The sequence below is a fragment of the Dendrobates tinctorius genome, unplaced genomic scaffold (genome assembly GCF_039654945.1).
Source record: "Dendrobates tinctorius isolate UK_male_01 unplaced genomic scaffold, ASM3965494v1 ptg000270l, whole genome shotgun sequence".
NCBI lineage: Eukaryota > Metazoa > Chordata > Amphibia > Anura > Dendrobatidae > Dendrobates > Dendrobates tinctorius.
In genome coordinates this window covers 200111-216896 of record NW_027361937.1, presented here as the reverse complement: position 1 = coordinate 216896, position 16786 = coordinate 200111, and the positions used below count along the sequence as shown (strand labels likewise).

The 16786-nt window shown below is 45.7% G+C and overlaps 1 protein-coding gene across 5 annotated transcripts in view; it reads right to left on the bottom strand.

The window, feature by feature from the left end:
* Positions 1–16786, bottom strand: part of ELMO2 (engulfment and cell motility 2) — an 85077-nt gene that overhangs the window by 30736 nt on the left and 37555 nt on the right. For all 5 annotated transcript variants that reach the window (XM_073559312.1, XM_073559315.1, XM_073559313.1 and 2 more), the window contains 2 exons: positions 10341–10475; positions 8375–8479 (listed from right to left, as the gene is read on the bottom strand). In XM_073559312.1, coding sequence (XP_073415413.1) covers positions 8375–8479; positions 10341–10475 — 240 coding nt within the window. The remainder of the gene's footprint in view (positions 1–8374; positions 8480–10340; positions 10476–16786) is intronic.

Sequence of the window (16786 nt, the reverse complement as noted above, 5' to 3'; positions counted from 1 at the left end):
TCCTCCCATTTTTCCTTGAGCCATAACTTTTTTTTTTTTATTTTTATCAGCCATATAGCAGTATGAGGGCTTGTTTTTTGCAGGACAATTTGTACTCTTGAATGACCGCATTCATTCTGCACAGAGTGTACTGGAAAATGGGAAAAAAATTCCACGCGCGGTGAAATTACAAAAAAAAAAAAAAAAAAAAAAAGGGCAACTCCACAATTATTTTTTGGGTTTTTTTTTTTTTATGTACGGTAATATGATCAATATATGGTAAAACTGACATGGCTATACGATTCCACAGGTCCGTATGAGTACACAGATACCAAATATTTTTATTTTTTTATTGTTTATGTGGTGAAAAAAAAATTTAGTGGTAGATATGTGGAGAAATAGCAAACCCTGATGTATACCAATACTCTTGTTATTCCTCAACCCATGACTCTATCTCATATAGATTTAGCATTGTAATACCATAATGGCCATAGAAAAATATTTAGAATTGAGAGTCCTCAGTGGTTGATACCTATTAATGGCTAACTGAAAAGAAGGTAACAAATTGCAAGCTTTCCAGACTACTCAGGTCTCTTCATCAGGCAAAGACTAATACGACATCTGAAGAGTCATATTTATACACAAAACAGCACAGATATATGTCTTTTTACATCAATTAAGGAATTTGCTCTTCACATCTGCTGGGGGCATCACAACACAGAACCAGACCCCAATCAGAGGACAATAAAACTTTCACACTCCCTTATCTATGAAATGTTCCAACATTTAGGTTTATTTCTCTCCCAAAATGACAATTCTGATTCAAGTCACTTGTCTTATCTATTGTGTTATTTCTGTGCTGTGTTGTGTATAAATATGTGATTCTTCAGATATTGTATTAAGGCCCCGTCTCACATAGTGCGATCACTAGCGAGATCGCTTATGCGTCACCGATTTTGTGACCAACAGCGATCTTGCCAGCGATCTCACTACATGTGACACATAGCAGCGACCAGTCACCCTGCTGGATATCACTGATCGTGCTCGAATGTCCTGGGCCATTTTTTCATCGTCAGCGTCCCGCTGGCCAGCATGCATCGCTGTTTGACGCCGACGAGCAACCTCGTTGGCGACGCAGAACTCAGGGACGCAGGCGTGAGTCGTCAGAATAGCTGCTGTGTGACATCGCACCAGTGATCCTTACCAGTTCATATCGTTGTCGGGATCACTGGTGCTTCGCTAAGTGAAACGGGACCCTTAGTCTTCACCTGATGAAAAGACCTGAGTAGTCTCGAACGCTTGCAATGTGTTACCATCTTTTCAGTTAGCCATTACTGTAAAAGTTATCAACCACTGAGGACTCACAATTCTAAATATTTTTCTATCTACTGGCTAACACGGTACAAAGATACGAGGGGCGATCCAAAAGTAATGATAATCGGTTATTTCTATTGCACACAGAAATAAAATGTTTTCTTCTCTCTTAGGTACCCACTAGTCCAGGAAAAAAAAATCACTTAAATAGGCCACGATTCCCGGGAGCTACATTCATTTGAATATGAACTGCCAAGGAGTGAACATGAAAATGGAAAAAAAACGAGCTCAGAGCTGTCATCAAATACCTCTGCTTAAAAAAATGTCAACCAAAGACATACACAGCGACTTGGTGGAAACATTGGGGGACTCTTCTCCTCCATATTCCACAGTTGCACGCTGGGCCAAGGATTTTAAGCTGGGAAGAACATCGACGGAAGATGAACATCGCGAAGGACGCCCATCCACGTCCCTCAATGAAGAAAACTTGAAAAAAGTTGAAGAAGTTGTGTTGGCAGATCGAAGAGTGACTATCAGGCATGTAGCTGAGGTCACAGGGATCTCATATGGCAGAATTCAAAGAATCCTTGCAAAAGAATTGCATATGAGAAAGGTCTCCGCGCGTTGGGTGCCAAAAATGTTAACCGACGAGCAAAAGAGGAAACGAGTTGACATTTCAATAGCAAATCTCGAAAAGTTCCAAGCAGACAAGGAGAATTTTTTTGTCACGTTTTTTGACCATGGATGAGACCTGGATCCACCACTTTGATCCCGAAACTAAACAACAATCGATGACATGGAAACGAGCCAACGAACCGACGCCGAAGAAATTCAAAGTGTCAAGCTCAGCAGGGAAGGTTATGGCGTCCGTTTTTTGGGACGCTGAAGGAATTACTATGGTGGACTATTTGGAGAAGGGAGCCACTATTACGGGCTCCTACTACGCAGAACAAATAAGAAGATTGCGGGAGGCTATCAAGGAGAAAAGGCGCGGCAAACTGCGGGCTGGAGTGCTGTTTCACCAAGATAACGCACCGGCTCACAAAGCTGCAGTTGCCATGACTACCATTCAAGAAGCAGGCTTTGAACTGGTGGAACACCCCCCCTATTCGCCAGATCTAGCCCCCAGTGACTACTTTGTCTTTCCTCGGCTCAAGGAACACCTCCGGGGCAAAAAATTTGACGACAATAGCGACGTGATAACCGCTGTTGGAGAGTTTTTTGAGGGTCAAGATCAAGACTTTTTTTCGATGGGAATTCTAAGTTTAGAAAAGAGATGGACTAAATGTATAGACTTGTTAGGAGACTATGTAGAAAAATATATATTTTTTTTTTTTTACTATATTCATTGTGTTTATTATTGATTATCATTACTTTTGGATCGCCCCTCGTGTATATATATATATATATATATATATATATATATATATATATATATATATATATATATATATATATATCTTTCCTGTATCATAATGTCCATAACACCTTAATGGAAAGTCTGATTGGGGACGTTCAATACTTATTTAGGGTTATTTTGGACCATAGTCCGCTTAGTGTTTCACTCAATATGGTTAAGGTTCTCTCAAGAATATGTTAGCTCCACTCATAACCGTGCCCCGTTCCTGACTGACACTGGCTCTGCCTTGCGGCCGGCTGTCAGTCAGGGTCGGCGGAGTGGTTACAGCGGACGCTCTGTTTACTCAGAGTGGTGAGTGGACCTGCGCTGCCCCCATGACTGAATTTTGATTGCTAACCGGGAGAATACAGTTCATTTTCTCCCCGCTGCATTCGGCTGTGTGCAGGCACCGGGCAGCATCATAATACTATTAACTTACAAATAAACCGCATATCTGCAGGTTAACAGTGTTATTCCTGGTGTCAGGTTCCGTCACCTTAGCGAAAGGACAGCATATGTCCCGATGGTATGGGAGTCTATGAAAGCATATAGACTGGACTTATTTATTAGAGAAGTAGCAAAAACTAAAACGGAAAAAGCAGGCGATGCAATTTTCCATGAATTTAAAAATGTGGAAAATCGCCTGAAATCAGCTCAATCTCTTACCACTCAGGAGCTCCTGCAAAAAATGGAACAAAAAAGAGCCTTTCAAAAGGTTAACATTATTTGATGAAGGGGAAATGTTATCACTTGGTAACTCAGCTCAAAGGGACACTGCCTATATCTATTATTCTTCAGTTACTTCTTAGATGGTTTTTGAGGTCATCTGTCTTAGCAACCAATTCAGAGATATGTCAAACTGCCGTTGTTTGCACCTTTTTCAAGCCCAGAAAATAATCTTTGTTAGTACTCACTCTTTCTTCTATGGCACTGGTTCTTTGAGTGACTCTTTTCAGCTTTGATTTTATGTTGGACATGTCCTCCTTTAAACTTCCTATTTGCTGAGTCAAAGGAGTTAACTTGGACTTACAAAAAGTCTCCACTGCAATCATGTCCTAAATTGTTTATTGGAGTCCATAGTCTTTGAGGACAGTTGTTTAGAGCCTCCGCCTAGAGAAATCTGCACACCAGAATCTGCAGGGAGTCAGGGGTGTAAGGAACGCAGAGGCCGCGACTGGTCCTGTCCGAGTGGGGGCCCACCGACGCTAGCACAAACTTCAACTGGATGTGCACCTTCGGAAATGTATTGTGACGTAGAGACCCATCGGGTCCGTGCACAGCAATACACGCTTCCAGCCAATCAGAGGTTAGCAGCTGACGTTGGCGTGCACGTGACTGGGGGTGCATGCTCAAGTCAGCTGCCGGCATGAAAAGAGGACGCTGCACAGTGTGGCAGCAAATGTGAGATGAGTATAATAATTCATTTTTTTCTATGCATTAAAGAACAGAATGGAAGACATATACCAGGATGGGCCAAGGCAGGATAAAGGACATATATGCCAGGATGGGGCCTGAGATAAAGGACATATATGCCAGGATGAAGTTCATATACATATACATATATATATATATACACTCACTGGCCACTTTATTAGGTACACCATGCTAGTAACGGGTTGGACCCCCTTTTGCCTTCAGAACTGCCTCAATTCTTCGTGGCAGAGATTCAACAAGGTGCTGGAAGCATTCCTCAGAGATTTTGGACCATATTGACATGATGGCATCACACAGTTGGCGCAGATTTGTCGGCTGCACATCCCTGATGCGAATCTCCCGTTCCACCACATCCCAAAGATGCTCTATTGGATTGAGATCTGGTGACTGAGGAGGCCATTTGAGTACAGTGAACTCATTGTCATGTTCAAGAAACCAATCTGAGATGATTCGAGCTTTATGACATGGCGCATTATCCTGCTGAAAGTAGCCATCAGATGTTGGGTACATTGTGGTCATAAAGGGATGGACATGGTCAGCAACAATACTCAGGTAGGCTGTGGCGTTGCAACGATGCTCAATTGGTACCAAGGGGCCCAAAGAGTGCCAAGAAAAAATTCCCCACACCATGACACCACCACCACCAGCCTGAACCGTTGATACAAGGCAGGATGGATCCATGCTTTCATGTTGTTTACGCCAAATTCTGACCCTACCATCCGAATGTCGCAGCAGAAATCGAGACTCATCAGACCAGGCTACGTTTTTCCAATCTTCTACTGTCCAATTTCGATGAGCTTGTGCAAATTGTAGCCTCAGTTTCCTGTTCTTAGCTGAGAGGAGTGGTACCCGGTGTGGTCTTCTGCTGCTGTAGCCCATCTGCCTCAAAGTTCGACGCACTGTGCGTTCAGAGATGCTCTTCTGCCTACCTTGGTTGTAACGGGTGGCAATTTGAGTCACTGTTGCCTTTCTATCAGCTCGAACCAGTCTGCCCATTCTCCTCTGACCTCTGGCATCAACAAGGCATTTCCGGCCACAGAACTGCCGCTCACTGGATTTTTTTTCTTTTTCGGACCATTCTCTGTAAACCCTAGAGATGGTTGTGCGTGAAAATCCCAGTAGATCAGCAGTTTCTGAAATACTCAGACCAGCCCTTCTGGCACCAACAATCATGCCACGTTCAAAGGCACTCAAATCACCTTTCTTCCCCATACTGATGCTCGGTTTGAACTGCAGGAGATTGTCTTGACCATGTCTACATGCCTAAATGCACTGAGTTGCCGCCATGTGATTGGCTGATTAGAAATTAAGTCTTAACACACAGTTGGACAGGTGTACCTAATAAAGTGGCCAGTGAGTGTATATATATATATATATATATATATATATATATATATATATATATATATATATATATATATATATATATACATACACACACACACACACACACACACACACACACACCATATGTGCCCAGGATGGGAAATATATATACCAGGATGGGGCCTGAGATAAAGGACGTATATGCCAGGATGAAGTTCAAATATATATATATGCCAGGATGAAGTTCAATGTGCCCAGGATGGGGAGTATTTCAACCAGAATGTGGGACATATATACCAGGATGGGGGGGCATACATACCAGGATGGGCCCAAGGTAAGGGACATATATACCAGAATGGGAGCTATATATACCAGGAAGGGGAATATATACAGCATATACAGTTATGTGTTGAAGTGTTTACACCCTTCCGGATTTCCTATTCTTTTGCATATTTGTCACACTTAAATGTTTAAGGTCACCAAACAAATTTAAATATTAATTAGTTTTAATTATCAGGTTTTGGGGCAAACACTTTTTCACACAGGACTATGCAGGTTTGGATTATTTTTTTCGCTTAATAATAAAGACCTTTATTTATAAACTGCATCTTGTCTTTTTTGTATTATCATTGGCTAATATTTAAATTTGTTTGCTGATCTGAAACATTTAAGTCTGACAAACATGCAAAAGAATAGGAAATCAGGAAGGGGGCAAACACTTTTCCACACAACTATATATCAGGATAGAGTTCATATACATAACAAGATGGGGGGCACGTATTACACACAAAGGCTGGGTTCACATTGCATTAGGGGCAATCCACTAGCGGGATCCGTTAGATAGCGGCACTAACCCAGCGCACCCATTGCCCACAAGGCTGGTTTCACATTTGCGTTTAGGACCGCAGCGTCGGCCTGTGCACAGCCGCCGCTAAGCCCCGCCCCCTGCCGCGCCTCCTCCGGTAGCTCTGCCTCTGGGCGCATGACGCTGCATGCGTTCCATATCTTTATCACTGAGGACGCAGGCCGTGCACAGTATGCGCTTGGCGGCGCCTGCGTCCTTTTGACGTTGCGCCGACCAGCGCCAAACGCAACCTGTTGCAATTTGGTTGCGCTCGGCGCACCGTCAAAAGGACGCAGGCGCCGCCAAACGCATACTGCGCACGGCCTGCGTCCTCAGTGATAGATAGGGGACGCATGACGCATTATGCGCCCAGAGGCGGAGCTACCGGAGGAGGCGCGGCAGGGGGCAGGGCTTAGCGGTGGCCGTGCGCAGGCCGGCGCTGCGGCCCTAAACGCAAATGTGAAACCGGCCTTAATAACGCATGCTAAAGCATGCCGAAATCGGCATGCGTTATTTCCTGACGCACCCTCGAACGCTGCATGCAGAGTTTTTGGGTGCGCTGGCATTAATGCACAGCGTACGGACCCATTCGCTGTGCATAGGAATGTATGGGCTAATGCATGGTAGCGCCAGGTACCGGAGCGCTACCATGCATTAACGCATACCGTTACCGCTATGGCACTACAGATACCAAAAATGACATTAGCATTAGCGCATCCGTTTAACGGATGCCCTATCGCAATGTGAACCTAGCCAAACACAAACATGGATTGGTAGGGGGATGGGGGGAGCCCGGTCCAAATCTTGCTCCAAGGCCCTTCCGGCTGTAGTTATGTCACTCCATCATCTTCCTGTATTATTTGTATAAGAGCTGTAATAGTTTGAAGCTTCAGTGCCATCTTGGACATGTGCGCTTAGGCCTCTTTCACACATCAGTTTTTTGGCATCAGTCACAATCCGTCATTTTTTGAAAAAAAAACGGATCCAGCGACTGATGCCTCTGGATCCGTTTTTTCTCATAAACTTGTATTAGCGACAGATTGTGATGGATGGCCACACGTTTCATCCAGCAGGAGACTATGGACAAAGGAACGTTTTTTGTGTACGTCGAAAAGTCGGACAGCGATGGATCCAGCGCCGTGGCACATATAAAAATCTCTCTCTCGCAGAAAATCGCCACTGGGAATTTGGCTGCAGATTTAATCCTCCTACTGTAAAAATTTACAAAAATGAGCATCCTGCGCATTTGAAAAGCCACAGCATGCTCTTATTTTTGGGGTATTTTTTACCATTACAAGTTGATGGATTTTCAAAATCCCATTGACTTTTACTGTGCTCCAAATGATGCATATGTGAACAGTGCCAAAAAATAAGCTGCAAAGCGATATGTGCAAATTCAACCATTCAGGGCTTGTCCCCTGCTCTTATTAAATATTATACTCACCATGTAAAATAAAACGCCTCCTGTACCAGCGCTATTCCATAATAATGGCGCAGAATCATCCAGGTATATCCCGCCACGTGAGCGCTGCAGCCTACCAAAGCTCACTAATGGGCTGCTTCTCTTTTTCAAACAAAACTTAGATGTCTGCAGCAAATAAGCAGCTGCCGATTGCAGTGTTCACAAGGCATTGCAATGTCACGAGTCTCAGTGCCAATAATACTAGAACAAATCCGATTCGGGAGGTGAGTAGTGGACGACCCTTTAGAACTGTGCTTTACTCATATGACCAATTCCCTAGCTGTACAGGTGCGGATACAGGAGATTTTACTGCCTGTAATTGCACATACGCGTATATTGCATGTCTGCTGAGCGGCGCAGAAGGGGACAACGTAGGAAGACAGCCGAGAAAGTGGATGCATGGGTAAATGATGCCACTTCCTCGAATACCATGGATCGGGAGCGTGCCTTGTCTAATGTTTATAGTTCTAACCAGGGGGGCTTGAAACAAAGGCCTGGGGTAATTTTAGAGCACACAAAAGGTTTACAAGTATACTGTAAATGTGCCAAAAGTAGCTAACCTCTCTAAAAAGACTCCAGTATGGGAAGAAAAATCATCACCATAAAAGGGACTTACCCTAACATAGGTGTCCTGATGAAACTTTGCCAGATACCGCATGTTGTCCAGAGCCAGCATGCCAGGGGGTGTCTGAATGAAATCCATAGCTGGGTTGACATGATTCTGAAATAACAGCATATACAGATCTATTCAGAAAAGTAAGATTTGATAACACAAAATATGCCATGTTGATCTGAACTCGGCTTCATTAAAATGGAAATCAGTCTTTGCCACTTCACTCCAAGATGAAAAACTACATTATACTTTCAAATCATCTGACAACATGAAGTCTGCTACTCTGAGAGCGACCTGTCTGCACTATCCAGAGCGTGGAAAAGGAGCAGAATGCTAAATAGTTTATACAATCTGAGATCAGGACACATCCAGACAGATCAAAGTGGGTCTGGCTCTGGACATTTTATTACAAATGAGCTAATGAGAGGTTATCCCAGAAATCAGCCATGAACTGTGGAAAATGGTCACAAAAACCCTCATTCATCAAAATGTTTGTCCAGGACTTTTTTCTACTTTGGGCTTAAAAACGAACAGACCGGTAGCTGTTAACTACCTGCCTGTTCTGCAGAGATGGGCATCGGGCACAACAGGCAGGTAACTAGCACCTACTTGCCCCTTTAGTTTTCAGGCTCATAGAATTAAAAAAAAAAAAAAAAAAAAATACGTCTTGGATAAACCCTTTAAAGGGACTCTGTCACCCTTTTTTTCCCCTATTAGCTGCCGGCATAGACATCGGGGGCTTATCTACAGCATTCTGTAATGCTGTAGATAAGCCTCCGATGTAACCTGAAAGAGAAGAAAAACGCGTTATATTATACTCACAGAGATGGGCGGTCCGGTCCGATGGGTGTTGCGGTCCGGTCCGGCACCTCCCTTCTTCATGCGATGACGTCCTCTTCTCCCGTCCTGAAATGGCTCCGGCGCAGGCGCACTGCTCTGCCCTGTTGAGGGCAGAGCAGAATTCTGCAGTGCGCAGGCGCCAGACCTCTCCCGACGCCTGCGCACTGCAGGACTCTGCTCTGCCCTCAACAAGGCAGAGCAGTGCGCCTGCGCCGGAGCCATTACAGGACGGGAGAAGAGGACGTCATCGCATGAAGAAGGGAGGCGCCGGACGGGACAGCGACACCCATCGGACCGGACCGCCCACCTCCGTGAGTATAATATAACGTGTTTTTCTCTTTCAGGTTACATCGGAAGCTTATCTACAGCATTACAGAATGCTGTAGATAAGCCCCCGATGTCTATGCCGGCAAGTGAAAGGCCAAAAAAAGGGTGACAGATTCCCTTTAAGGGACTCATGGATGAGTGATGAAGGACATCTGATGTAGAAAGTAAAGGCTCAAAAGGATCCAAAGAAAAAAGTAGTAATGGAGAAGAGGGAAGGACAAAGTACAGGGCTGAATGCACCCATCTGTGGCAGTTATGTGGAGTAACCAGAAAGTTGTGTACAGGAATTAAATCATGCTTGACAGTAGAGAAAGTTTTGGTTCACCTAAAAATGTTATTTTAAGACAGACCTCACATTGGTTTTAGAGCTGGTATATGATATTCTGTTAAAGCAAATATCACTATAAATATCCTGCCATCTTCTATCTCAGTAATGGGAAAGGCTGTCCTCACTGAATACAGATTTTAGCTCAGAACTGAGAATTTTCATAATGACTGATCAATCCTGGCAGAGAAAGAAGCAGATTTCTCTGATAAGATATATTACAAAGTTCCTTATCTTCATGAGTACTATTGATTTATGAAAGAAAAACTAAAACAACCATTACGCTTTAGGCACTTCCCTAGTATATTTAAGCATTTACAGGTAAGAAGAGTCAACAGTACACCGTCATATACAACAATGGTAAAACCAACCATAGAATGGCCATTCCCACCACAATCTCCTATCATAGATCATTTGCTAGCACTTCCCGAGGCTTCGGTAACATGCACGTAATGCAGATTGACAGATTGTACTCACAGTGAAGCCCAGCATCTTGTAGTCCTTACTGTACATAGCTTTGCGTTTTTCGGTACCGGTGCCAGACACACCACTCCCATCAGATTCTGCATCAAACGCAATTCGTCTCAACTCAAATATTATATCTCTCTGAGCCTAAAGAAATAGGTCAGAAACCATTATTATATTGATAAGTAACAGTGCATTTAGAAAAAAAATTCTGATTGTTAGCAAAGACTGGGAAATGGCAGAAAACTGCTACCAAGATGCTTCCCAGCTGCTGGTACAAGGCCAATCCAGAAGTGAGAGTCAGTCATGTCTTATAGTCTGGATAGTGGGGATCAGGCAAGGTACAGTGCCAAATCAGATGCGATCGAGTCTTGTCTTCTAGTCCGCTTACTGGGGATAAGGCAACACATGACTAAGAACAAGTCGGTCTCAGATTAATCGAGTCTTCAGTTAAAGGCAGAGTTGCCTAAAGGAGTCTTGGCGAGATATAAAAAGGGCCTTTCCCTAATAATTTCTTCCATTTGAGCCATTTTTGTTGGAAAAAACAGGATTTTTAGCTGCTTACCGTAAAATCTGTTTCTCTGAGCCTTCATTGGGGGACACAGAAACCATGGGTGTATGCTGCTGCCACTAGGAGGCTGACACTATGCAGAAAAAAAGTTAGCTCCTCCTCCGCAGTGTACACCCCACCGACAGGAAGTAGGATGTTCAGCTAGTGAGAAAGCAGTAGGAGAAGCAATCTATAAACGAGATAAAAACCACAGAAAACACATATCCATACTGTAACAATATTATACAGTAAACCGTGCTGTTCAACTTGGGAGGGTGCTGTGTCCCCCAATGAAGGCTCAGAGAAACAGATTTTAAGGTAAGCAACTAAAAATCCTGTTTTCTCTAGCGCTTCATTGGGGGACACAAACCATGGGACGTCCCAAAGCAGTCCCCAAGGGGAGGGAACAGCCAACAACTCCAATCGGGACGAGGAAGTCACCCTCGTCACCTGCGAGGTCTTTTCACCACCAACCGGCACTTGCCAAAGCTAGGCATAGGCTCTGAAAAACCTCATGAACCTGTGGAGGACATATGATCGCACTGCAGAGGTGCCAGAAGAAGGCCCAAAGAGTACCGCCATGAGGACACACACTGCTCGGCCAGTGTGCATCGTACTGAAAGGAACGCAGTCGTTCCTGAGCCGGCAACCTTACTAATGTCGACCAGATTCCGCGAGCAGACGCTGACCTGTAGGCCAGAGGACCTCTATACTTCAAGCTGGAGCTTGATAAGTACCGTTGCTGTGGCCAGGTAGCCTGATGAGAGAGCGCCACGAAGGAAAAGATCGAGGCGGACGAAAGAAAGGGAATTTAGAGTGATGTAGAGTGGGGACCCTTGATCCACAGGAAGTGTACCACAGCTGCTATAGAGTCTGTGAGGCCCTAGGAGTGGTGGAGAACCTGAAAGGGAAGGCTACCAACTGAAAAGGAAAATGAACCAGTCCGTTGCAAAAGCAGATATCGGCAAAGTCCTGAAGAAATCAGGACCTGGATAAGAGCTCCATGGAAAAATCATGCGATTCACAGGAAGCAAATGCTGAACTAAGAATAATTTTTTCCTGAGAACAAGGATGGACTCAATCCTAGATCCCGAAAAGGCATGCGGAGGAAAAAGCGCTGAAGAACGACGAGGTTCAGCCTGAGGAAGGAGAGCGCTTGTCCTTCCGGTGACCTCCAATAATTTAGCGTACTGGAGCCACACGGAAGGAATGGGAAGCTGGTGAGGGACTTCTTTAGAAAGAATTTCGCTCGTGAAACAGAAAACCAAACTCATGTTTCCTGCAAGAGAAAATTTTGGACAGTGAGGACGGTCAAATTTTTCGACCGGTCCCCAGCAAGAATGCTCTGATGAGCAAGCTAGACCACGTGGCTATAGAACCTTGTAGCCCGGGTGGAGACTAAGGCAGGACACGATATAGCGGCGGATGGTTTCAAGGTTGACCTTGCCAACTACTGTGTGAATTTGCCGTTGGAATCTCTGAGGGATGCACTTCTGGGAGAGGAAGGACCGTAGACGTGGGAGACTTGGAACCGGAGGGTTCGTAGTCGCAGAAGTATTCTAATTTGCGAAGGGCTCGGGAGGAAAGTGATATACTAAGGCGCCCTCTTGTTTGGAAACGGCTGAAGGCCGTTCTGTGAGAAAATGACAAGACCTGAGAACAGGCCACTGAGAACCTGCGAAAAGCCGAACCCTGAAAACGTACTGAATGGAACCAGGGGATAATCTGGATCTCATCGCCGCGATGTAGGCTCAGGATGGCTATGAAAAGACAACTGATTTGCTTGACTAAGGAGGTAGAACGAAGACTACTGGATGACTGAGATCAAAAGGAAGATAAACCCAGCATACCGGGATGAAGGTGGATATGGAAAAAAATAGTGTAGCTGGACTTAGAAAAGTGATTAGTCGAGCAAGGAAAGTCCATGCAAAACATGGATTATGTCAACTGTAAGGAAAGTTGGGTCTAGGTAAATCAAATAGACACCAGAAGACAACTAGGCTGACGAAAGGCAGGTCAATCTTTATGACGATGTAAACGACCGAATCCATCCTGGACCCTCTGGAGCAGGGAGGAGATTACGGTGTGTAGACCCGCTAGCCTAAGTCTAAGACAACAGGATAACAGTGAAAAGATACAATACTAGCCGAAGGAAGAAACGCGTTATCACCAGACTCATCCTTGGATCCAAGACTGGAGCAGCTTTCTACTCCAGTCGATGCTTGCGCAGAGTTAGATCCCACTCCTGTCTGAGGTGGGATACTTTTCCCAATCACGGTCAGAAGTCACATGTCTGAGCTGCTGGAGGCTTTACTCGGCGTCTGTAAGAAAGAATAGGTAAGTTACGACAGATAAGGAGCTTAGGTATTGTGGTAGCTCGAAGGCCGTTAGGGCAGGCTAGAAGTTATAAACTACTGTTTTCCAAACATTAAAGAAAGGCGGAACACACCGGCAGTAAAGATAGCTTCTGGACAGTACAGTAAACTGATCAGAAGATGGCAAAAAAAAAAAAAAAAAAACTCCTGTGGAGCAACTCACACATAGGGTACAGAGCATGCCGCAGTAAAACCGCGACCATCCGTACCTGACACGAGAGAGTCTGACCCACCTGAAGGTGGAGTATCCAGTTATGTTGCTACCAAGATCCGCTCTGTGGGACAGAGATCCGTTCTGTTTGGACATGGTAGTGCTTACGTTTAACTGTTAACAAGCCACAGATGTTATTGACCATGAAATATGTAGCTGAGAGGTGTCTTTGACTCACCTGAAAGCGGCTTGTAACCGCAGCTGTAGCCCGCCATGAACAATAAATGCCGGGACCTCACCTCGAGTGGCGATTAGGCGGGAGCTTAAGCAAAGACTAGAGCGTCTGACTCACCTGAATACGGTACAGAACACCAGTACCACTGAAGCAGTCAACCCCAGACACATCTCCACAGTAATACGGCCGTTTGAACTACTGTACCTGGTAGGTGATGCGTTTGCAGCCTGGATAGCGGATATAGCCCAGCTGCAATCGGCTCTAAGTATCCTGTGAACAAATCAGCGTGGAGAAAACCCGGAGAAGGGTATAGGAGACCGATATTTCTGAGTTGCGGAGCGGTCTAGGCCTGGATACCTGATGACATTAGGCAGAAAAACGGCTTGTGTGTTGCTGTCTAGGTCTGGGTACCTGACGGCATTAGGCAGAATAACGGCTTCTATGCTGTGGTCTAGGTCTGGGTACCTGATGGCATTAGGCAGAATAACAGCTTCTGTGCTGCGGTCTAGGTCTGGGTACTTGACGGCATTAGGCAGAATAACGGCTTCTGTATTGCGGTCTAGGTCTGGGTACCTGACGGCATTAGGCAGAATAATGGCTTCTGTGTTGCGGTCTAGGTCTGGGTACCTGACGGCATTAGGCAGAATAATGGCTTCTGTGTTGCGGTCTAGGACTGAATACCTGACAGCATTAGGCAGAATAATGGCTTCCGTGTTGCGATCTAGGTCTGAATACCTGACAGCATTAGACAGAATAACGGCTTCTGTGTTGCGGTCTAGGTCTGGATACCTGGCGACGTCGGATAGAATAATGGCTTCACGTGTAGTAAGCCGTGCCACAAAGTCTGTAGTAAAGTAGATTCTGACCAGTCAATTCTTCTGACGGTAGAACAGTAGGCCTTGGATCAGAAAGAGACTAACCACTACTCTCTGTTGTGCGCCATGGTTGCAACTTCTGGACCAGCGAGTTGTGGTCAGCTTATTTATCCGCTGAGCCACAGCAGACAATTGCCAGGTAACACGGACTTCTATCTAGCTAGAAATCCGGCCCAACGCTGGAGACGTGAAGAGATAGAAGCAGCTCCTTATACTACTTATAACAATATTAATCCAGCGTCTGGAGGGGGCTGCAGAAAAATGAAGGGCGAGAGTCTGTGAGCCGTAGATATGGGAGCAGTTGCTATGCCAGGACCCCAACGTCTTTATGTGAAGCAAAGGTTGAGGCCTGCTCTGCTGAAAATCAAGGCACCTATCTGTAATGGCCGAAAACACAACAATCGTGTGAAAAATCAGATCTCCGCCAGACATACTGATGCACTAGAGATTGCGCGGCAGAAGATTACAATTACGCCAGTAAAATACACGACTCTAGAGTACTATTACGTCAGTGACTGTACGGCTCCAGAGACTGTACGACTGGGTCAACTGGGGACTCCTGGACGGTGGGAGAGGACCACAGTGGAGGAAGAGGAATTAGACATGAGAACAATCCCACTAAGCGCTGCCAGAAGGTTACGGGACAGGAGAGCCGAGGAGGGAGTCAGTGTGCAGTGCAGCTACTTACGGCAGATGCCCTGTAGTAGACATCATGGCTGTAGAGAGAGACAGGCAGGTCCCACAGATGGATGTGGCTCCTCTGTACCCCAGCCAGAAAATGGCATCTGTTAGAAGACACAGGGCAGAACGCGCGCGCTGTGAGGACGGCCAGAACACCGGGAAGCTAAACGCGGGGCCCGGAGGAGCAATATGGCGGCGGCTCCAGCCCACAGAGGAGGCTGAGGGTAGTGGGCGGAGCCTGACGCCACACAGGAAGAGGAGAGAAAGAGACAAGCCGAGAGGAAGGGGGGTGGAGTCAGCGCTGTAACTAGGCCCAAGATGAAGCCGGGACCTAGATTACAGCCGGCGGCGCGGGAGGGGCCCGCGGAGGTCATAAAATAGCGCCAAACGGGTCCCCACAGTGGCGCCAGGGTGCTAAAAGTGGCGCAAACAAAGCGCCATGACGCCGCTTAGACAGGCTGCAAAGGGGCACAAATAATAGGAAGCCTCTGTGTGCCAAAACCCCTCTCTTCTGCAAAGGATCTGCAAGGCAGTGCAGAGGCCCCAGGAACCAGCCAGAAGGTATGAACTGCGCTAGCTGCCCAAACCACCCTCTCTTTGAATAAAGGGTTTTTTGTTTTATCTCTTTCTTCTACCTTTCCAGTTTTCTTCTCCTCTTCAGCACCTGGGGGGAAAGAGGAAAAGTACCTCCTCAATCACGAAAATCGGACGTCCGGAATCCATGCTGCAGGACGTCCGTGTCTCCTTGACCGACAGGCTCTGGTGGGCGAGTGGGTGGGAGACGTAGGCAGGACCAGGTATTCTTTCTCTTGCGGATCCCCTAAACACGCGTCTGTGTTAGGGATTTTGGGTCCTGCCATCCAGACATATGAGGATACGGGGTGGCAGTACATGCCGTACTCATAGTCTCTGTGTGGGAGTACAGTAGTGACCATTCACACTGTATCCCTCCGTAAACCTGAAAAGAAACGACGCACATTAGGTAGATAAGGGTCTAGTGAAAGACCCGTGTCCACCTCCTACTGACACTAAGCTAAACTGAACATCCTGTTGGTGGGGTGTACACTGCGGAGGAGGAGCTAACTTTTTTCTGCATAGTGTCAGCCTCCTAGTGGCAGCAGCATACACCCATGGTTTCTGAGTCCCCCAATGAAGCGATAGAGAAATAACTACTCTTTTCATTGCCAAACACTTATAAGTGATAACTAAATGACTGATGAAACTAGAATATAAGAAACAACTTTGACCTTGGTCTCATATTCAAGTTTCAAACTACTGTATGTCATTCCTCTTACCAATTAGAGATGACGTGTTTTCTGATTGTCACTCACGACATCTGTATGTGACAACAATAATTGTGCAGTCACATGGCCGTATAAATCGGAAAGAGATCAGAACGCAAGGGACGGACTGCCCAGCGGGTGTCCCAACCATAGCGTGACAGCTTCATGTATTTCTATGTAGTTCTCAGGCTCAGGTAAGGAGGCCAGTGTGCGCACTGTGTTCTGATCTTGTTACGATTTATATTGTCATCTGATTGCGCCCTAAAGCTGTAGCACAGCATGGCTGCATCATGGCTACACAAGCTGGC